This window comes from Ambystoma mexicanum, chromosome 5q (genome assembly GCF_040938575.1).
Source record: "Ambystoma mexicanum isolate Mex_15411 chromosome 5q, UKY_AmexF1_1, whole genome shotgun sequence".
Lineage (NCBI taxonomy): Eukaryota > Metazoa > Chordata > Amphibia > Caudata > Ambystomatidae > Ambystoma > Ambystoma mexicanum.
This window is the reverse complement of record NC_090933.1, coordinates 182,619,985-182,643,511: the sequence shown is the minus strand read 5'-3', so window position 1 is coordinate 182,643,511 and position 23,527 is coordinate 182,619,985. Positions and strand designations below refer to the sequence as shown.

General features: G+C 42.3%; 1 protein-coding gene across 1 annotated transcript in view; it reads left to right on the top strand.

The window, feature by feature from the left end:
- Nucleotides 1-21,834, top strand: part of LOC138497322 (glyoxylate/hydroxypyruvate reductase B-like) — a 742,375-nt gene extending 720,541 nt beyond the window's left edge. The window contains exon 6 of the mRNA XM_069620712.1: nt 21,465-21,834. Coding sequence (XP_069476813.1) covers nt 21,465-21,621 — 157 coding nt within the window. The 3' untranslated portion in view covers nt 21,622-21,834. The remainder of the gene's footprint in view (nt 1-21,464) is intronic.
- Nucleotides 21,835-23,527: the final 1,693 nt, after the last annotated feature.

The window sequence follows — 23,527 nt, the reverse complement described above, 5'->3', positions numbered from 1 at the left end:
ATTTTAGGCGAATAGTATATGAACCTTTGTGAACAGACATAAGTCTGAGCCTTTACAATAAAGTGCATAATGCTAGTTAACTGTAAAAAGGTCATAAAGTGTATAAATCAAGCCTTACATATTAATATATGTCGAATGCTAGTCAGTAAAATGCATAGTGCTTAGCTTTGCGTAACCGTTCCTGAAGTGCGAATTCACATGAAGTTCTCACTTGAAATAGATTCATAAAAAGCACAGTGCAGATGAAATTTCACTTGAGGTAGATTCATAAAGTGCATAGTGCAAATATAATCTATGAGTAAAATTAACATCTGTATAAACATGAATCCAAGCTAGGGCTTCTGTATATAAATATTGGTAGCAAAATGACTATTATTACTAGCAACCATTCTCATTCTCTTTGTAAGGGAACCACCATGGAGTAGAAATTTAAAATAAATAAAAACACATATAAACACCATTGATAAACAATCATATAACTACAACCAGGCACTAATCAAAAATTGTTAAAATCCTAAGTAAGATGTGATAAAAGCATCATACACCAAGCCTTGCTTTCTCAAGTTCTTATAAATGTACAAACTATCAGTATTAAAATCCGTAATGATCTAAAATTAATATGCACTGATGACCCAGATTATTTCCACAAGGCAATAAGGACAATTAAAACCAATCATTAATTCTTGATTAACCATTTTCTCAGGTTCCTAGGTATATATATATATATAGCTCATACCTCCAAAATGGTGCAAAAAGGTGCAACAGTAACCTTGCATCCAAGTTCGCAGTTAACAGTACTTCATTCTTAAATCCCAATGCCAGGCTCTGACACAGAAGTGGTTATATAACACATTTCACAACATACAGGTTGCTGGATCACATACAAATGATAATAATATTCTCCCTGTATTCTCCAACTAAAAGGCTCATTGATTCCTAATCAATTTATGATGTTTGAACAGAAGATGAGTCACATAGTGTATTAATAAAGAAATGGCAACAGCAATTTAAATATCACCGAGTTGTCTGCAGTCCTTAGCAGTTCTACACGTGTTTTCTTTCCCAGCGAGTCTGTCTTTCGCTCCTATTGCTTAGTGGGAAGACCCATAAGCACAACCTATATCGCGGAGCTGTCTGCCGAGGTGTCTGCAGTCCTTGGAAGCCACTGGCAGGAAAATGGATCCGCTTTACACCGACCCGGACTCTGACTTTTCAATAAGCCCAAGCCGGTGGAAGACAGCGAAGGACGTCGCCTGCGAAGTCATCGGCTCTTGACAGACAGAAAATCACCTGTATTTGCAGGTAAAAGCCACTCGGCTTTAGAACTCACTACAGGGAACGGTCTGCAATCTGAACCACCCTCACGGAATGTTTCAACTCCATCTCACCAAGAATAGCAAAAGAGACCGCCCACCAGTTATTGGCGAGCTCTCCCCCGAACCCACGGGCTGAAAGAGAGTCAGCAGCCCAAGCCTGCCGTGACTCTATTATATTACCAGACCTGAGGACCTTGAACGGCAGCCCCCCGCATTCAAGTGGCAAAAAACAAGAGCCCCTGCCGGTCTGCTCCATGCCGTCAGCTCCCTTCGGCACAGATTCCATGGGTAGAAGTGGTGTTCGAGCAGAGTCTGTCAGAGGGCGGATTCTGACCAGTCCCCCCCCCCCGGTCCTGGACAGCATGGACGGGCCTGGCGACCAGATCAGGCCAACTATATCTGAAGTCGGACTAGTCGAGAACCATGGGGTACTGACAACTGGCCGCCCCAAATTGTTGACACCGACAAACTTAAACTGTACTCCGCCAGAGAAAACACTCCCTGCAACGCTAGGATACATTATGCAACCAGCTAAAATGGTGATGATGGTGCACAACGTACCGACGACACCTCCGGTGGACGACGAGATCATCATTCAAAAACAAGCTCTGAACTCTTTTAAAAAGCAGAGCCCAATGTTATACGTTTCATCAGATGCGTCACTCAGACCCGGACAATAACCACTCCGTCTTTAATACAACCTCACCTGGAAACCAGAACACAGAGAAAACACTGTCCCATCAAGACTCAATCACAACACAAAACTCCAAACCTATAACCGCCTTAAAAAAAAAAGGCAAATGAGAAATCACAAAAAGGAGGAAAGCAGCAAGCTTGGTTAAATCAACCCTAGAGAACAAAACTAAAAAAAAGTGCCCCCTCGGTTGAAAGGAAAAAAAATGGAAGTAGGCAAATGCCAAAACTCCTGCTGTCTAATGCACTAAAAGAGTTCATTAAAAAACAATACAAAAGAAAATTAGACTCCTCCTTAGAGGTATCTTATGAGGAAATTCTCAAAGCCATTGGAAACCTCTCCCCAGTAAATAAACTGCGAAAAACGGAGGACACAATGTCCATACAACCACCATGCCCTATATCCCCTCTTGGACCCCAGTCCTCTGCAACTTTATCGCCATTTAACACGCTGTGCAACCACCAGGATCCGGAAAACATGGAGAAAGAACTTGGCGAACAGGAAGGCTTTCACCGCAAAGAAGACCTTACCGCACCAACAAATTCTAACACAGCCCACATAGAAAAGACAGTGTCTTCCGAGCAGCAGCCGGCGCGGAACCAAGGGGTAGGCGAAAAACCCACACTAACGCTGCAGCCTTGGCCAGTCCCGGTTTTAACCACCAATCCGGGCAGCAGGCCTGCAGTAGTCCAACCATTGACGACGAAACTCAACCTTGTGATTGACAGTGACGAGATATAAAGAGGCCCGCCACTAAGATCACAACGACCATTAAACAAAAATCACTCAGATTTCCAAAAAATTACGCCTCCCTCGATTCTTCAGGGAACATTAACGAAAGACACTCCCTCGAAAAAAACAGACTTGCTCACAATCATGTCCACGGTGACAATAGCCCTGGCACCTTTTGGGAAGCTATACGAGTCACTAAATGACTCTTTGAAGGATAACAACACAATGATTGCTATGATGCATTCAAAGCTAATCTTCGTCGAAGAATACATCACATCCTTGGAAATAAAATCAACAGAACAACAGCTTGAATGGGAAACAAGATTTGCCTCGCTTCAAGCAGTAGTTAATCAGCAAACAATAGATAAGTCCAACCTGAAGCTCGAACCACAGATGGAAAATCAAGTCTCGCAAAGCCATCTTCAACCGACAACGCTGACAATGCAAAAAAATAAATCAATCAACATAGGAACCAGGGGCACCCAGACAGATGAAATACCCTCGGTTTGTCCATCTCCCGAGGACGTCGTCCTTCAGGTAGAACATGACACGAATAGGTGCCTAACCTCGAACAATGGAAACAAGAGGACGCCGTCCTTCAGGTAGAACATGACACAAATAGGTGCCTAACCTCGAAACAAAGGAAACAAGAGAATCAGCTACAAAGATCAAGAAAGTCCGCCTTTAAGTCATAGATCACAATCCGGTAACAAAGACAAGTCTGCATATTCTGCAAAGGGGTTCCCATTGTTTGAAAAAGCAAAATCAAAGGCAATTACAAAACAGGTAACACATAAGGACCAATCCTGATGACCTTAGGTAAACAGGATACCAGGACTCAAATACACACCCACAAAACCAGAAACCAACTTGAGCATGTACCTCCACGAAGCAAAAAAACAACTAGTACAGCTTTGCAGTGTGATTCCAGACATTCAGACATTGAGGTGATAGACGGGCCTAAATCTCCAATTACAGTTGAAGATTTCTTGAGCGACAAAAACTTAATGAACATAACGTAGCATCTGGATCAAGAACAGGAACAGCAAAACTCTTCTCACGTAGCTCAACCTTCACAAACCACACACCTCACCTTGTCTGATGAAGCATTGACATTGCATCCCCATAGTCAAGTGCAGGGTCATCCTGGCAAGCAGGCCTTTGCACATGACTGTGAAACGCACGAAATTGAGCAGCCAAAGGATGAGACTCCGATCAGCATCAACCAAGCTTTAAACCACAAAAATGTTCAATCGGACCGACAATACAGACTACTGAGCGCTCTCACATGATGGGAGGAAGATTAAACAACGAATCCCGAGCAGCAGTCAATTGGAAAAGGAGCGATCATTCGCCGGAAAAGCAAGACAAGGAACACGATGAACGAAACCTCTACACATATAACAAAACCAATCATACGAAAAAAAGTCGAGAAGAAAATCTTTAAAATAAAACAACTTGAGAACAAAGACAAAGACTTAATCCTGAACCGAAAAACAGTCCTATATCTCTTGAACAAAGTAAGCAAACTCAGATCCCTAAAAACTGAAGACTTCATACTAACTGAGCCTTATCATAGAGAACATAAAGCAAAGGCTTACCTTCACATAAAAGCATCCTCAGTTCAAGCCATCCCGGCCAAAGCCACCAAAGAACTTGAACATATGGGACTTCGTCTTACCGACTTAACAGAGAGATACTCAGTAAAGCGTTCCTCCCCCTCAGGGGCGAAGCACTGCGACGAGAGATCACCGGTACATTTCAAAAACTGAAGACCTCTACAAGGGAGACAGACGTGGCAAGTTGTATAAAACCCTGGAACACCTGCAGCACAGACAACACAATCGATTGTCAGGGTGGCAAGACGCGCCTAGAACTCCTCGGTGGCATCAATACGAGAGAAGACCGAGACAAAACCAGGCCCACACATCAAGATCCGAACAACCTAGTGCCTCATAACTACAGGAGTTCTATCGCACGACAAGATATTCTGAGGCCATACCAGAAAGGTCAGACATCCATACCCACAAGGTGGATTCAATGGACCCTTTGGAAAAATCCAGAGACAAGAAGAAGCAAAAAGGTTCATGGACATGGATGCCCACAGCTCTAACCAACAAATTTAAGAGATAGCAGCCACAACCGGGCTGCTTGCCCCAACAAGATCTTCATTTACAACGGCCACATCCCCCTCGTCCAGAGACTTTGATGATGGGGTCCTGGAATACTAGAAGCCACAAACATTTAACACAAACTGGTGGACCGGGCCTAGGGTCCTTTGACATACTGGCACTACAAGAGACTTGGTTGACTGAAAAGCCATCACTGGACGGCTTTTCAATCGAAATTTCACCGGCGGTAAAGGGCCTACTAGGATGCCCTTCGTCAGGTCTCTTACTGGAGGGTAAGAGCCGGTTCATATGGCCTTTTAGCAGTGTTGATTTCATGGAACCATCAAAAACCAACCCTAAAGACCTGGGAAATCAAGCAGATGGCAATTATAACCCTCTATTGGAACCCGCAAAAAATTACAAATAACTTATGTGTTTTAGTAGCAGAAGTAATTGACAATCTATACACGGACCAGGGGATCACTAAGATCATTATCTGTGGAGATCTAAATGTGAAATGCACACACTCATTTGGGATCGTTGATTAACAACTAACATTATCGTCAACCGAGGAGCAGGGGAGCAAATGGTTGGACCTAATGAATTCACAAAATGTTCATAACGTGGCAGAACTGCAAGAGGGCCCCCCGCAACTGCCCACTTGGGAGCGTGAGACTTCCATGGGTACCTTGGACTACATCTTCGTATCGCACTCTTTGCTAACGTTAATTTCAAAGTATAAGGTAGTGAGAACCAACAAAAGCGACCACAATCTCCTGTCCATGACACTGGCTGCTGACGCTGCAAGGGGTCTGCAAAAACCTATTTATAATGAACACATTGAAGCGAACAGCCAACAGATACGTCTTCAACTCATGGCATAGAGCATTCCAGACCTATTAGAAAGATACAAAAGACAGCACTGTGGAGACCAGAACTTCACTCCTCCTGAAGTATTGAATTACAAATCGCTGTTATCAGAATACAAGTTAAATCCAACATTACTAAAGAAAAACGAAAACGTAAAAAGCCACCATGTATATAATAAGGAGTTGGTGGACAAAGAAGACGGTTAAGACAAATGAAAAGACAGGCCCTAAAACAAAACACAGAATCTGCTAAGATGGCCCTGCTCGACGAAACAAGAAACTATAAATCGTGGCTCAGAAACCACAGAGCGAGCCTTCACAAAAGAAACGCTAAAGCAATGCTGAACATCGTCTGCAATAAGAAATCAAGATCATTTTGGGCCCTAATCAAGAAACTTGACCATCAAACCGACGATAAACTTACCAAGTCAGTTCCAGAAGCCTCCTGGGTGGCTCACATACACATTCAAGCCTCCAAGTGGTTCAACTCCTCCTCTGATGAAAGCCTGTGAGCTACCGTGGGCCGACTTAACCGATGAATGTGACATCAAAGGAGTAATTACAAAACTAAAAAACTCAAGGTCCCCGGGACCTGACGATCTAACAAACACAGACCTGAAAAAACATGCAGAAGTATGGACACCTTTCATCAGTCAGATCTTTGGCCGCTGCAAAGAACAAAAATCCATCCCATCCACATGGATGTCAGCATTAATAGTCCCAATATATAAAAAAGGGAATAGAGAAGATCCGACAAATTACCGGCCAATTGCACTCCTGGACATTATTGGAAATATTTTTGCATCTCTTAGCCTAGTGAAATTTAAGAAATGGGCAAAAGGTTCACCAGCTGCTGATCCGTTCCAAATGGGTTTTCTGAAGAATGCAGGCATGTCAGTCAACATTTTCCTATTGAACATACTAAAAAGTAACATCAAAGCTGGCGCCCCCAGAGTTTTTCTAGCATTTGTAGACCTTACCCAGGCGTTCGACTTAGTTGATTGAGGGAAACTCTGGAGTAAGCTAGAAACTTGGAACTGCCTGCAGTCGCTCTTGGGTCTAGTGATCACTCTTCACACAAATACCAACATGCGTGTTCTCCTAAGCCAACAGGACATCCTCTCCGAAGAAATACCATCAAACAGGGGAGTAAAGCAAGGTTGTCCATTGGCACCAGCCCTTTTCATCACATTCTTGGGAGACTACGAAGACTCAGAAAAACATGTTCGATCATTTCTGCCTAAAATAGGTAAGAGCAAGGTCTTGCGAATGCTATACGCCAATGACCTGATCCTCTTGGACCAAACTCCGATAGGATTACAGCGTCAGCTAAATAATCTGTCTTGTCACATCAAGGATAACAACTTAGAAATAAGACAAACATTTTTATCATCGAGAACCGTCCAAAAAAAACAGAAAAGTTGATCTGGACAATTGATAATACAAAAATCAAAACTGTCACTGACTTTAAATACCTGGGAGTCATGATTGACAGCTCGAAGTCAGAAACTAAAATGCAGCAGGCCCTTTGGGAAAAAACCCGGAACCTTGCGGCTCAAACAAGAGCAATAGACAAAAAGTTTGGAAGATACTCTTTGATGCCGGCCATCCAGTACTATAAAACAAAGGCGGTCCAGACGATTACGTATGGGATGGACGCCACCCTAAACCTCCCTGCGAAAATATGGGCAAACCTTGAAGGGTGCTTTGGAGATCTGTCTTAAACCTACACAAATCGACTCCAATTGCAGCAATTAGCCAAGAACTTGGCCTACTTTCATTGGCAGCAACTGAAGAATTTAGGACTATGCAGCTCTACAAGAAAACGCTGATGACCGACAGCCTCATCAGAATAGGCTGCTGTCAAATGCTAAACGCATGGGCACAATCAATGAAGCACCAACTAGAACAAATCACATGCAGTGAGGAAGATTTAATTGCCAGCCCTCAAAGAGTTAAACAAAAAAAAAAAAACAGAAGAACGGGACTGGATTCGGACCAATGAAATTGTAGAAACAAACAAATTGTTGAAACATCTTCAAAGGATACCAAAAAAAATGAAGACACCCCAAGCCTACTGAACTAAGTTTCCTGATAAAACACTCAGAAACCTATTCATGCGAGCTCGCCTTAACCTGCTACACACGCACGAAATCTTGGAAATAAGATCACTGTCAAGGACAACAAATGCAGACTGTGTAACGAACAAATGGAACTGGAATCTATAACACATTTGTTGATGTCCTGCTCAGAAACCAACCAAGCGCGACTGGCTTACCTGACCCAGCTGCTCAGGGTCTCAAAAGTGTGTGTCGAGGAGACTTTGTGGACACGTTTGATGTCAGGTAAAAAGGCGAAATGGACCATAGCTGTGGCCAAAATTCTGAAATACGCGATGGACAAGATCGAAGCTCGCCACAAACAGTAGACTGGATAGACTTTTAATTCTGACCAACTGCAGTGTTCGAAGTTTACTGTACACCCGTCCCTTGTAAAAATCAAAGTGATTAAATAAAAAAAAATATATATATCACATGCATAATGCGGAAATGTAAGCTGTCCATTTCCTACTTCTGCGTCCATATGTTTTCTATCAAACATTTCAAAACATACAACAAAGCAAAAAAAATAAGTTGACCACACATTTTCTATGAAGATCAATTTGTTCAAAAAACGGAGTGAAAAAAAGACGTAATTATTGCAATTGCAAATGATTGTCCTTAGCTCTTACCCAAACCATATGTAACCTTGCCATAACCATATGCACTCATGGGATTGTTGTTTATTATTCAGATATAAAGTACATAGCGCTTTCCAGTAAGGATAATCCCTTAGAAGGTTCTCAAGTATATTCATATAACTACCACAATACATTTTAGAAATGAAAATACCTATACTCACAACTGAATTCTTCAAAATCATTGTCCCTTGACAATGGCATATTAAGTTGAAAGACATGAGCTGGAGGTGTTTAAATTGAGGTATTTGTCAGAACCTAAATATCCCCTTTATTTATAAGGAATGTTCTTAAGTATAACTTTTCATGGAGAGCATGCATTCGTATGTAGGTTAATCACATACTAATGCAGGACCCCCAAGAACATTGGGCTAAATCAATAACGAGGCTTTGCAAATTTTTAAAGGGCCCCATGTCCTGCAATTCGAGTTCCTTAGTTTTCATACTCAATGTAATAGGAATGCATTCGCCGAATAATGAGTTGTAACAAAAAATGTACAAGTGCTTTCTATAAAATGTTGCATGTCACCATAGCCGAACTTCAATTTTGGCGCAATGATTCCACCCAGAGGCCAGCCACGCAGAGAAAAACCTTTATTTGCCATTAAAGAATGATTTTTTTTGTTGATGAAATGTCAAATATAAGTTTCAAACATACCCTTACTTGTCAGCAAGGGCGAGTACAGAGCAAATGTTACTCACCCTTAATAAAATCTCCTCGACAATGCAAATGGACAAGGACATTTTGCGAGCTGTAATACCCCATAGTCAAAACGTGCATCTTAGACAAATGAGCGCATTTGTACCCCCAAAAAACTATTAATTAGCTGGTGTTTTTGGTGAAATATTTATGGGGAGCTTGTGAATTTCTTTCTATATGATTTATTGTATAAAATGTTATTTTGAGTGAAGGAATCGAAACATTGTTTCTTTTTTTCTGTTTTCATCACATACTGTGATATTGTAAAACAAAATGGGTCTATATATAAACTATGCGGTTACCGACAAGGAGTTATTAGGCATTAAATCCGCCTTCAAGGCTTGGCGGCACTATCTTCTTGGTGCCAGGCATACCATTACTGTGATCACCGATCACCGGAACTTACAGTATTTAAAGACAGCCAAGGCCCAATCGTCACGCCAACTCCGATGGGCATTGTTCTTTGCCGAGTTCGATTTCGTGATAACCTATCGACCAGGTTGTAAGAATGGTAAAGCAGATGCCATATCCCGAATAGGGAGGGGAGAGGCAGAAGCGAACCCAGAACCAGTACCTATCGTTTCCGAACAAAGGATTCTTGGCATGACATTTCTACAGACACTAGAGGACATTCAGGTAAAGATCCAGCAACTCTTTGATCCTACAGCCCTGCAGGACTGGGTAAAGAAAGGCCCGGACTACTCTGTCACCAATGACCTGCCTTATTACCAAGGGCGACTATTTCTGCCACACAAGGAACTACAAGAGCTAGTCATTTCCCGTTATCATGATACCCTAATGGAGGGGCACCCAGGTATTGCAAAAACTGAAGCTAAAATTTAGAGACAATTCTGGTGGCCCACCTGGCGAAAGGATATTAAATCATTTGTGATGTCTTTTGGCATTTGCACCCAAAACAAAAGTCAGAAGAAAAAACCAGCTGGTCTCTTACAACCTTTAGACATTCTGCCTACACCATGGCACACCTTATCGTTAGAGTTTATTACTGATCTACCCCCATGCAATGGATTGAACACCATTCTAGTTATTGTGGATCTTTTTTCCAAGATGGCCCACTTTATTCCTTTAAAGGGATTACCTTCAGCTTCAATCCTGGCCAAGGAGTTCCTCGAAAACATTGTTCGCATACACGGATTTCCGTCCGTATTAGTCTCTGACCGGGGCAGTCAATTCATTTCACATTTTTGGAAAAAATGTTGTCAATTGGCGCAAATCGATGTGAGGTTATCGACCAGTCACCACCCACAAACCGATGGTCAAACGGAGAGGACCAACCAGACTCTCGAACAATACCTGCGTTGTATGTTACACCAGACTGAGAGTAATTGGAAAGACATTCTTTGGATCGCCGAATATGCATACAATAATTCAGTACATTCTGGAACTGGACAAAGCCCCTTTTATACCTTGAATGGGCACCATCCTCGAACCTCAGACCTTGACTCACCCCAACACTTAGAAATGCCCGCAGTGGACCATCTGCACACTACGATTACACAAGCCTTTAAGGAAGCAACTGCACATTTAAAACAGGTGAAAGAAAAATACAAGAAAGATGCTGATCGGCATAGAAGTGACACTCGACAATACCAGATAGGGGACCAAGTATGGTTAGCCACAAAACACATACCTCTAAAGGGAACACGGACCTTTAACCCCAGATATTTGGGACCTTACTCTATTAAGGCCATTATCAGCCCGGTGGCTGTCAAGCTGGACTTACCTGCTAATATGCAAATTCACCCCATCTTTCATGTGTCACTTTTGAAGCCAGTGCAACCCGGGACAAGACTAACCAAGCCACCAGACCCCATCCTTGTAGACGGGGATCCCGAATTTGAGGTTAAAAACATCCTGGACTCCAAGCTGATAAAGTCAAAACTTTTTTATTTAATCGATTGGAAAATATTATGGACCACAGGAAAGGTCATGGGAACCTAGTGACCACGTTCATGCACACCGATTGGTGAAAAAATTCCACCCGAAATTTCCCAGACAAACCAAAACCACAGGGAAGAACGACTTTAGGAGGGGCCTTGGGGGGGAGTGCTGTCATGATGCCTACCCCTGGGGACCGAGACCAAGTCCAGCAACCCCGGAAGCAGGCATCAAGTTATTCCAAGCAAGCCCAACAACCCCTACTAGGGGCTAGTTTGGTGCAGTCCCGGCGTCTATGGCGCCAGGCTCATAGATTAAAACTTACCTGATGCAGACCATGCTGCAAACTTACCTGATGCAGACCATGCTGCAAGAGCTCCAAGACAAAAGAGGCTTGGAAGGGACTACTTTACCTAGGGACTATTTTTTACTCGGGTGGGGCTGGGGAGGAATACTTACCTGGGACTACTTTAGAGGCTATTTAAACCACGCCCGAAGAGCAGCACATGCTTTGCGTTATTCTGCATCCAGCAGCGTAACGCTCACCGTGCCTGCAAGTCTGCATCCAGTCTTCTGCCACGCCTGCCTCGAGTCTGGAGCTCCTAGAAAAAGGGAGAAAGAAGGAGAAAAGGTTAGAACAAGAACAATACCTTTGATCCTTACCTGAATTCCCGATCCACTGTGCCTTCGAGCTGGAAGAAAGAAGTTATTTTGTGCGCGTTGCCTCGCCTGCTGCAACTCACCGGCCTTCGCAGCATCTTCACATTCCACCGCATCCTTCTGCATGTTCCCGCCGCACTCCGGCACCTAAGCGGAACACAAGAACAGCAAGGTGAGCCAAGGGAATAAACAGAGGCAATATTAGTTACCCCCATAGACTTACCTGATTTTACCACTGGGGGTACTATACGTCTTCACGGGTCGGCGCAGCTTCCACAGCATCCTCGTCGAACCCCAGCCCCTAAGGGGAAACAAAAGGACAGCGAGGTGAAACAAAGGGGCAAACAAGGGGAAACCTCCTCACCACAATAGACTTACCTGATTTTACCGCCAGAGGCATTATTCCCTGAGACTTCATACTTTCTCTCAGCGCCTGAATAAGGGAGAAAGCAACACGTTAGATACTGACATTATTTTATCAAACTGTGTTGGATAATACAAATCCTTACCTGAATATTACAGGTTGCCACGAGGAACTCTTCGCTAGGGTCAAGCTGCAACCTGCAAGGAATCGGACAAGAGTGAAAGTCAGACATTTGAACTCTTACGAACTACATACTTACAGCGTCTTGCCGGAAGTCTCAGAGTCAATATTGTTCTGGAACTCACCAATTCCTTCGAGCCAGTGAAGCAACTGGTTATCTACGCGCCCCTGTGCTCAATGCAGGATGGAGAGCTCATCTTTCCAAACCATCAGGTGAGACTAAGAGGGGACATCAAAGGTGATCAGTGGGGAGAAGAGCGGGAGTGGGTGGGGGTTAACGCTCAACTCCACGGGTGGTTAATTCCCTTTCTCCATTTGCAGAAGAATATTCCTACGGGCCAAGCAAACGAAGCTAGGTGGGCCAGTCCAGTCCGTCATCTCGGCACTACGCGTCACTTTGGTGGAGACTGCAGCTGTCCAGTTCAGATTGACGCCCCTGTGGGAGCCAGGTGAGCGTAACAAGTGCAGAAGCCAACTCGCTGATACTAACACATGTAAAACACTTATTAATGATCCCACAACATCAATTATGCAAGATCTAGAAGAAGTATTGGAAGAGGCTGAGGAGAACGGATGGATTAATCACCAAACCCATAAATTCCTTTACAATCCCAAACCACGTATAGCAAACTTTTACACGCTTCCAAAAGTTCATAAAGATTCAGAGAATCTGCCAGGTAGGCCAGTTGTGGCCGGGATCAATAGCATATTACAACAGATAGGAAAGTATGTGGACTACTTCCTACAACCTTTGATTCAACAAACATCTACATATATCAAGGATACAACTCATTTTCTACAACGTCTAAGTGCAATACCGTATACTCCAACTCAAATACTGTTCACAATTGATGTTAAGAACCTATACACGTCTATTCCACACAATTTGGGAATTCAAGCCGTTGAATGGTTGCTATTGAACACTGGTGAGATTGAGGCAGAGAAAGAATTCATAATCATACTACTACATTTCTTATAAAAAAAACCTCATACTTCAAGTACAATAAACAATTCTACTTGCAAATCGCCGGAACATCTATGGGTGCCACTATTGCACCAGCTTATGCAAACACTTTTATGTACAAAGTTGAAATGGACCATGTCCTTAACAACCCTGCATGGAAACCGCATTTGGCAACATGGATACGCTACATTGAGGATATTTTCGGTATATGGACAGATGCTGAAGAGCGACTGGAGGAATTTTTCAGATACCTCAACACCATCAATCATAGGATTCAATTCACACATGAATACTCAGTAACAAACATACATTTCCTCGATGTGAACATTCAATCGACAGCAAATGGTTACAAAACTAATATATACAGCAATGCACAGATCGCAACAACCTACTACGTAGGTTAAGTTTCCATCAGCCAAGTCTGATACGAAATGTACCGTATAGCCAGATGCTCAGAGTGAAACGCATCATTAGTGACCCCACAGATTACACCACTGAACTAGAGAAAATGGGGGAAACATTTATCAGAAGGGGGTCCAAAGAAGAAGAGATTACAGCGGCTAAGGTGAGACGAGATCCTCAAAATCGAGAAGAGTTCATGACAGCACCCAGAAAATTGAAACCTGAACCTCCTTTGGTATTTATATCAAGATATTCTGCACAGAGTAATCGCATAAAAACAACTATAAAGAAACATTGGCAAGTGTTGACATGTGACCCTAAGATCGAACACCTGTTCAGAGACTTACCCACCTTTGCCTATCAACGCAGCAGAAATGGTAAAGATTGCCTTGTACAGACATGACCGCCAAGCAGAAGAGTGAAAACCAAATACAAAGGAACATTCCCTTGTTTACAATGTGGGAATTGCAGTTATGTGCAGAAAGGTTATAACATTAATCACCCCCAAACCGGTGAGAAAGTAACATTCAGACATTTTGTGACGTGCGATACTTCAAACATAATATATGGAATCAAGTGTCCATGCGGACTATATTATGTAGGTCAATCAAGAAGAAAAGCCAAACAACGCTGGAATGAGCACCGGTCGAGCATATGCAATAACAATACAAACTCTGCAGTAGCTAGACATTGGGTAAGCAAGAAACATAGTTTGGCACAAATCCTCTTCTTCATATTGGAAGTGGTCCGTAGGAATGAGCCCCATGATAATCTACAGAAACGAATGGACAGGAGAGAATGTTTTTGGATTGAACGTTTGGGGACCCTTGCACCCAAGGGACTAAACAAGGAAATCAACTGGACATGTTATCTGTAAAGATTACTGTATATCTCATTTTTGATTATTGGTTATTCCATGTATGAACAGCAGAACGTTATGGACTTAATATGATTTTTTGTCTAATTATTACCTGTTGACATTAGTAAGTATTACCATCCCACAGTACATACACAATCATACCATGGACCACCTTAGTTAGGGCCAGGGACTTTCTACAACACAGTATTTCTTGCACTAGAGATTGTTTACTTATGTAAATCTGGGTCCTTCTTTATAACATGGGAATACACCCCCCACTGTTTCTCCATTTCTTTAACTGTACATACTAGTACAATCATGATGGTTGCGCATATTCATGTTTTTCCCTACCATAGTGCATTAACAGCATGATACACGGTTGAGAGATAAACGCCATGCATTTTTTATGCATACACGCTAATCCCAATATTCATGGTATTATTTGGGTGTCCCATAATCACAGTGGGCCTCATCACGAGTCTGGCGGTAACCCTTAAATGCGGTGGTAGTGCTATTACCGCCGCATTTAAGGGTCCGCCAGATCATGGCTTTGGCGCTTTCCCCCTAGCTCTGAGCTGGGGGGAAATCCGCGGCAAAATTGCCGATTTTTGGCACGATTACCGCCAGCGGGAAATCCATCGGCGGTAATAGCGCAAATTTTCCCCATTGGGCTCAATGGGGAATGAGGAATAACCCTTCCGCCAAACCCGTGATCCGACGCTAATAGCGCCAGGGGGGTTTGGCGGTAGGGCTATTAGCGCCGGCGCCGCCCAACTCGTGATGAGGCCCAGTGTATCCACATTACACACCATCTAAAAATGTACACTACACATCGCCCCTTGTTTGCGCAAATCCAGCGTAGATTTGCAGTTTACCTACATCATGTTTACATGCACAAGGTTTTCACTAAGCACATTCCATTGTGCCACCTACATACATATCTTTTCACAGCATCGTAAGGCCGTGTAGTATACAATCACTTATCTTGTAATACAATACACAGTGTATCCCACGTAGCACCATTATATCCTTTTTTCCATGTTTGATTCTACCATACACAACCTATACGGCTTGGTTGATCTGCACATCCCGTACCCCCGTTTCCTTGGGGATACGGGACGCGAGGCGCCGAAGTGTGGGCAAATACGCTGATGCTCTGTGACGCCTCGCGGGATCATCGCAGCAACCACAAAACATAATCAACCTCACAGCCGCAACCTCTGCCGTGGCTCGCAGTACTTTTGCACGAGCTCATCCAGCCCAGCGTTCGGGTAAGTAATGGTTTTTCTTTACTTGGTGCCAGCAGATCAACATACTTGTTAGTATCAGGGTCACCAGAGATACTTGAGATATTCCTGCATATACATATCGCGTTTATTTCAGCCTCGATCGAATGCAGAAGCAGCATTCAGCACAAAACACAAGGTAGCACGGCGGTTCACTCCCATGAACGCTGCTTTATATGTTTGCATGTGATTTCACACAAATTCAGTTTCTTAAACTTAATAATTATCAAAATTATTTCTCTTTCATTCTTTTGACTTGTTATGGACACGGTTGGGGAACAGAACCATGAGACTTTTAGTCACAAGGTATCCAATATCCTTCTTTTTGAACATTTTAGCTACATAATCAGCCTTTTATGCGTTACAAATCTAACAATGATGTTATGTTATATGTGTTCTTTCTTACATTGTTGACATTCTTCAAATGTCCCACATACGCACCCATGCTATGTATTGGTAAAATTTGAATTATTTGACTTGTTTTGTGAAATACGTTTTTGACCTGTTTTGTGACATATATTGGTTGATTCATGTTAACTATTGAATATATAAGTCGGTAAGGCCCTGAAGAAGTTAACTTATTGAATACATAAGTCGTTAAGGCCCTGAAGAAGTTAACTTATTCAATATATAAGTCGTTAAGGCCCTGAAGATGTTAACTTATTGAATATATAAGTCGTTAAGGTCCTGAAGAAGGAGTTTTTCTACGAAATGCATAGGCAGACCCTGTTGACTATGTTTTGTCTCAGGAAGTGCTTCCAAGCATAATGCGACAACTTTCCTGTCGTGAAATGACCACTATAGTAAAAGCCACTTATTAAAGAAAACTTATTTTGTTTAAAGCAGCGAACAGAACTCAATTCTAATTCTTACTACAGAATAAAGAATCACGTTGTACTTCATGCCTAAAGAATTGTAGCAAATATACAGCTCAGATTGAGCACCCGTGAGAGCACCAGATTTAGCTGGGTAGTGTTATCCAGCTTCAATTTGGAGGTTTGCAGTTTGATTTGGGTCAAGGTGTCATAGGACCATCACACAGCCTGGTTGCTCCACTGAAGATAAATTAATTGACATACATGAATTTTTGGATTCAAAACTTAGGGAAGTGCCCACCTCTCCTCACCGGTTCAGTTTATCCTTTTTCTACCCTTTTTCCACCTCCAAATAGATTTTTGTTCACTTTTCATCTTTGCATCATTGTGGTAATTATCACGACATGGCTTGAATCGAGCAAAAAACAAATGGCACATTTTTCATCTCTGAAAAGCCTTTGCTGCAAAGAACCATGGGAAACATGCAGCTATAATTTTGGGAGAAGGGGCATCCACTTCCCTTCAAATACATTAAAAATGACAGAACGGTACAACCCCAGACCCCTCCTGGAAATCAATTCAACACTTTGTGCCCAAAGTGTTTCTTGTTTGGTCCAATTCCAACCAGTGTTTTTTTCCCTGCACTCAGCAGAAATTTAGAAAATGGGAGTAGACCAAAAACTGTGTTTTTTTTGCTTTATTAATAACTTTTTCATTTTTTTAACAAATCTTTCCAAAAATGTCCAGTTCAGGTGGTGGAGGGAGTTCAATGGGGGAAGAGGGCGTCACAAAACTTTTGTTTGCAAAATATCAGTTAAATCCATCCACGAGTCAAACGTTATTAACAATTCCATTTTCAGGTTTCCTATTGAACTAGCTACGCACCTTAACTATAGTGTGGCGACCTCTGCATTATAATTAAAGCTGGGATATCTTTTCTTCTATTGTATTAGGATGAATGCTGGAAGTGTTCTATTTTTCTAATACGTTGAACGTGGGATATTTTTTCCTTATATTGAATTAGAATGAATGTCGTTTTTTACTTTCAGGTCTGGAATTGCACTTTCTAATAATGTTATCAGCATTTATAACACCAGGTCTCCCACAACCTGAAGTTCCAGTGTTTGCAGGAGCAATCCTCACCATCCCTTGGCATAACAAACTTTATGTGGCAGGTCTCCCCATGACTTGACATGAACATTAACTTAGTGCAGACTCCCCACACTCCCGCCCCGGCCCAATCTTTGACATTCATAAGGACAGGTTTCCCGGCAACAAGATATTGGCGTCACATGAGTCGGTCTCACATTGACCTGACATCAATATTCACCAGGGTTGGTCTCACCTAGACCTAGGTGCATACATTTCATGTGGTCCTGTCTCCCCTCTACCGAGTATTAGTATTCACAAGGGCAGGTGTCGCCACAACCTGGTATCAACATCAACGTGCACGTTTTACCTTAACCTGATAATTCGGATTAAAACGCTATATAAACACAATGAATACAAGTACAAATAATATTATTCACAATGGTAGGTCTCACCATGGCCTGGTATCAGCCGTCAGAAGACCAAATCTCACCATTAAGTGGGTGCTCAGTGTCTTTTTGGACAGGTTTCGCTTGACACCTGATGCCGGCTCCTTTTCCTTGAGTTAGCATCCAGCTAGTCAGCAGTGGGCTTAGCAGGGTCACCACCTTATGCCAAATGAAGGTATCTCTGCTCCTGTAGGAAATGGCAATGCACATACTTTCTTGTCATTGGTCTGCTCTGGACTCTGCCTCCTGGTTTCGGCTTTCAAGGTCTTTCTTTATGAAGAGTATTGTTTCTTTGTGTGTTTTAGTGCTGCTGAACGGTGCGGCTCTTGGTATGTGTGTCTCTTGGTTCTGGATTGGTTTGCGGCTAAAGGTTTGTTTAATCTCCTTAAATGAACCTCTTTGCAGTGCTGAACTACGTGATTGGGTTCACCTGTTCATGCTGTGCCTTTATAGGCAGTCTTCTACATTGCGGCCATCTTGGGATTCTCTTTGCAAGTGTTCATCTATTTGCGCCATTGCGCATTTTCAGGCAAATGGCACTCTGCATCTCACTGCAGCTCCGTCCAGATGCAGGGCATGGTTTCCCCATTTCTTCATTTGATAACTTTAGTGACTTCTTTCACCATGTTCCTTGGATTCTGCTTTAATATTCACAAACGCAGGCAAGCTCTTTCTCTGGATGACTTGTAGTGACGTCTTATTTTTACAAGCTCTGACTGTGGGTGAGTGATTGTCCTGATATAAGGGTGTTAGCCCTCCCGCATCCCTGATAAGCAGATGCCTGATGGTATGCTTCTGGGTCTCTTTGATTGAGAGTTCCTCAACACCCTTAGAGATGTAATTCCGCATCTTGATGAGGGTGGTGGGCATGCAGGGTCCCATTTCCTCCACCCTCTAGGAGGCAACCACAATGAATTGCCCATCTGGCTCTGAACTGGAGCTGAACTTCCAAGTTGTGTTGTGCTAAGTGTTACTTGGATACAATCGCTAATTCAGCTTTTACATTTCAAAGCCTTTTAAAACCAGCGTAACCTTTGCTGGTGTTTGCACAACATCAATTTAGGGACCGGGACTAGGACCCTAGTCTGAAGGGATAGGCATTTAAAGGCGATTCAATCCCCTGAGAGACCAATGGACCCTCCTACATGGCTCCCCCAACCACCAGTGCTCTTTTGGAAAGGAGATTCCAGCTCTACTTCTCCCTTCTTGACAAGCCCGAATTGATACAGCAGCCCACGTACTAATCTACCTAACGGCTCTCATGGGGGTGCTGGCAGCCCCTAAAACTCGAGATTGGAATTATGGAAAGGATTTTGGGACGACTAGAATCCTATAATGCCAGTGTACTGAAGCCCTGCAAAACCTGCAACAGAAGAATGAGGAGAAATGTGACTATTCAGTTTAGGTTGAGCATTGTAGGGCACCCGAGTTCCCTACAGTCCGGAATTCTTTTGACGAGTTCCCTATGCTCTACCCAGACCCTGGAGAGGATATGCATCCTGACAATTTTGTACACTGGCATAATACAACGCTTAGTAAACTTGTGGTCGAGCTATTCTGTTGATCTAGCCTCCAACACAACACATTTTTGTTTTATTGAATTGAATTGAAATTTTATTTATATCGCGCACGTACACACGTGTTTCAGTGCGTGACAAGGCAAGGGAACAGGGGAGAACAAAACAACGATCTTACTAGGCCCAGTGACATTGAGAACGTGCAAGTGCATGGGAAAGGGAAAAGGGGAAAAGTGCACGGAAGGGGGAGAGTGGAAAGTGCAGAGCAGAAGAGAAATAATGAAGGCAATAAACGGTGATAGTGCAGCCAGCAAGTGGCAAGTGCTGAGTATAGCCGGCAGAGTATATCGGATAAGTGCAGAAGAAAAGATGGGGGGGCACTGTATGGGTACAGATACAGACCCCAGTGCAAGGGGTGGCCTGGAGGCAGTGCAGGAGGGTGGCAGGGGGAGCAGGTACCTGGGCCCGGGGGACCGAAGGTGGCCAGGTGCACAGTGGCAAGAGAAAAACGGATCAGCAGGGGAGAAGGGGGGCAAATGCCAAAGCAAAGAGGAAGGACTTGAGGTGCTTCCGGAACCAGAGATGGTTCTCCTCAAGTTTCATCAAATACATTATATCTATTGTGATTAGTCTCAATGATATTGATTGCAGGACTGCTTTTTGTCTCTATTTTTATTTGCTTTTTGAACACTTTTTGTATTTGTTCGTGCTTGTAAATAGACAGAAAATGACCCATCATACACCACGCAATTTATCATGACGTGTGGTTACAGCATTGTGCTAATTATATAAATGTCTATGTTTAATGTTTTTACTTTCTCCCTTGTAAATAAAGGCACTCACTTCACTATGTGCGTTGCTCCTCCTGAGTCGAAAAAGGAATAGTTTACAGCTCCCGACAGAATCAAAAAAAAAATAATTATGACGGATTGGATACGAACACTCGAGCTCGCAACAAACAACAAACTCCTTACTCACCTCCCTCTGACTTTTAACAAAGTAAAATCTCCAATCAAGTATTGCAAAAAATTTCCCGACAAAAGAAAAAGAAACTTGCTCTTGAAAGCGAGACTAAATCTGTTACCAACTCAAGAAATACTCACAATTAGATCCGCCTCAAGCGAAAAGAAATGCTGTTTATGCAAAAAGCCGGCATCGATAGAAACTTTAAAGCACCTAATACTGAACTGCGAAAACAATAAACTGAACAGAACAACTTACCTACTACCCTTGTTAGAAAAGCCATGGATGTTCGAAGAAAACGAGCTATGGAATAGACTGATATCAGGGGAATCCACCAGGTGGTCGGTGGCTATGGTGAACATAATTGAGGCAACTTTCAAACAGCTGGGAAATAGCACCCCCTCTCCCACAGTAGAACCCAACTGGGCTCAGCCGACGGCGATAGTTGCAAAGCCTTGATGGACTCTCCCCTTACAGTTACAAGATACCAGAAAGCGCTCTTTACACTGGAAGCAAGAAGATTTAGTCAAAACGAAGCTGCAGATAAATTAACGAAAGATGGAAGCTTTCGATACATTTTTCAGGGTGTCCTGAATAAAATAAATCGAAAAAAAAGAAAACCAAAAAAAAATAGTTTACAGCATGTTGATGACATTTTTAAATTATGCTATTTTACCCCTTTTTAATTACACTCCATTCTTTTGTTTGTTTGAAAGAAATGTACAACCAACTGCGCCCCTAGGCCAAGGAGTCCAGCAATGGCAGGGATTTTGAAAGTTAAATAAGCAATGCAGTAGCATGTGCACATTTAAGTGAAGATGACGTGTTGATTGAAGTTTTTTTTTTTATTTCTTTAAGAAATCACCCCCTGCTGAAAATGAAAAATGTAATTCTAACACCTCATAGTGGAACCGCAACACACCACTGCCGTCGCCGGATGATGATGAAGGTGGTTGACAATATACTTGCAGTAATCCATGGCCAGCCTATTCCCAATGAGGTCTTCCAGAAGTGACACCTTTCCATCAATCAAAATGTGAAAACCATCTCCCATGAGATCTCTAGCAAATTATAGTAGTTACACATGTTTGCAACAACTTCCCCTACTGTCTCAACCATTGTAATTCAGTATGCTAGTGTGATAGATACAATATCAAGAAGAAAAACATTTATTTGTGTGATAATGGAAAAGTACCCACCAATTAAATTTACAAAATCTAAAACTTGACTTCTTTATCCTCAAGAAATAGGTTTCATTGTATCTCTCTTGGTGTGAAGCTACAATGAAAGAGTGTACATGTCTGGAAATGTAATTGCTCATGCAGTATGCTTTGTGCCTAGGGGTCCATTACTGTTTATTTGTTACTCAGATGGTGGTCTATATGGAACTGACGGGAGAACCTATGTGCTATGTGCCATTTAGGTGTCAGAACTATACAACCTCACTAAGTGGTACGAAAGCACGACCTATACGTCAAACTAATAGAGGTGCTAAAGCATCACCAGTTAGTCAAAACTAAAGAGCTTGCAGACATTTATTTTCCTCCTCCAGAATGCCATCCCTCTCTCTCTACATATTGTATTATAATAATTTTGCCTCACAAGGTGGACATCCCAGCATAGGAAATCATTGTAGGAATATCGATAGGTTTATATAAGGGAATATAGGTTTATATATGGCAATAGTTGTATGCTACTGTTCATTGTGGTTGTGTATAGCTCCCATGTGTTCTGATATCCTTTATTTGAGGGGTTGAATTGTGCTACCTATATACGTTTGGTAAGGAAATGTATATCGGTAGCACCATTTGCTAAATATTGACACTAAACCCATAATACGGAAGATATCAAAAGAATACAATTCTTTGGCTGCATACAGCAAAACCTGCTTTAAGGAAGAGGACGTAACTGAACTTGCCCTGCGATAAAAAATTGCTTGGCTTATCTTCAAAATGACCAGTGGTATTTTGGTAAATTACTGCCAAAGGGGATACAGGCTATGACAAGTGTTACTAAGTGGCCGCGGCCAAAAGCCTGGCGTTTTTATACTGCAAGTTGGATAAGATGTAGCATAACAAAACCCTTGAAATTCCAGCTTTGGTTAAGAGATTGTTAATGTGAAACAGTTTATCGCAACGAAAGCCATGAAATTTGCTGGGTGTTGTGACAACAACCTTAACTCGGAGTCTCTCTGCCCCAGGGCTCAGCCCAGCAGCAAGTAAATACATTATATCTCAGATGGGATCAACAATGACATCAACAATTTCGAGTTACAGTTGTTGTCACTTTCAACACCTACCGAATTTAATGGGCTTAACTGTGATAAATTTTTTCACCTGAACTGTCTCTCAACTAAAGTTTTTTCACTGAATATAAATCTCTCCATATATACATTCACACGCACCATCTCACTATATTTATATACATATCAAGACAGTGATGTTTACACTCGGATATACAGGTATCCACCCGAAAAAGCATTATTCTTATCCAACAGGTGATCACAGAACGTAGAATTTGGTACATTAGGCAGGAGGTGTAAATTCTTTAAGTCTTCATAGTATATTTTAGACTGCAGAAACTTAACATTATGCTTTGGTACCTTAGAGCAGAAGCTGTTGGTATGGTCTTATTCATTTGATTATTGTCAGTTGAACCTTGAGTGGTTTACTAATGTTTTAATTTCAACGATGACATAATGTTACCTTTGTGTTACCTTTGTGTTTTACTCTTCAGAATTACAACCTACTTTTTCAAGTCAGCATGAACCAAGGGCATCCCTTTAGCATTTTTCAATGAATTAATACATTAACAAACCGGGTGCGTTATAATTGCCAAAACGAAGGAGCCATCTTTTTACTTTTACTATCCACATGGGCTTAATTGTTTACAAAATTGCGACCACTGTCACAAACAAATAT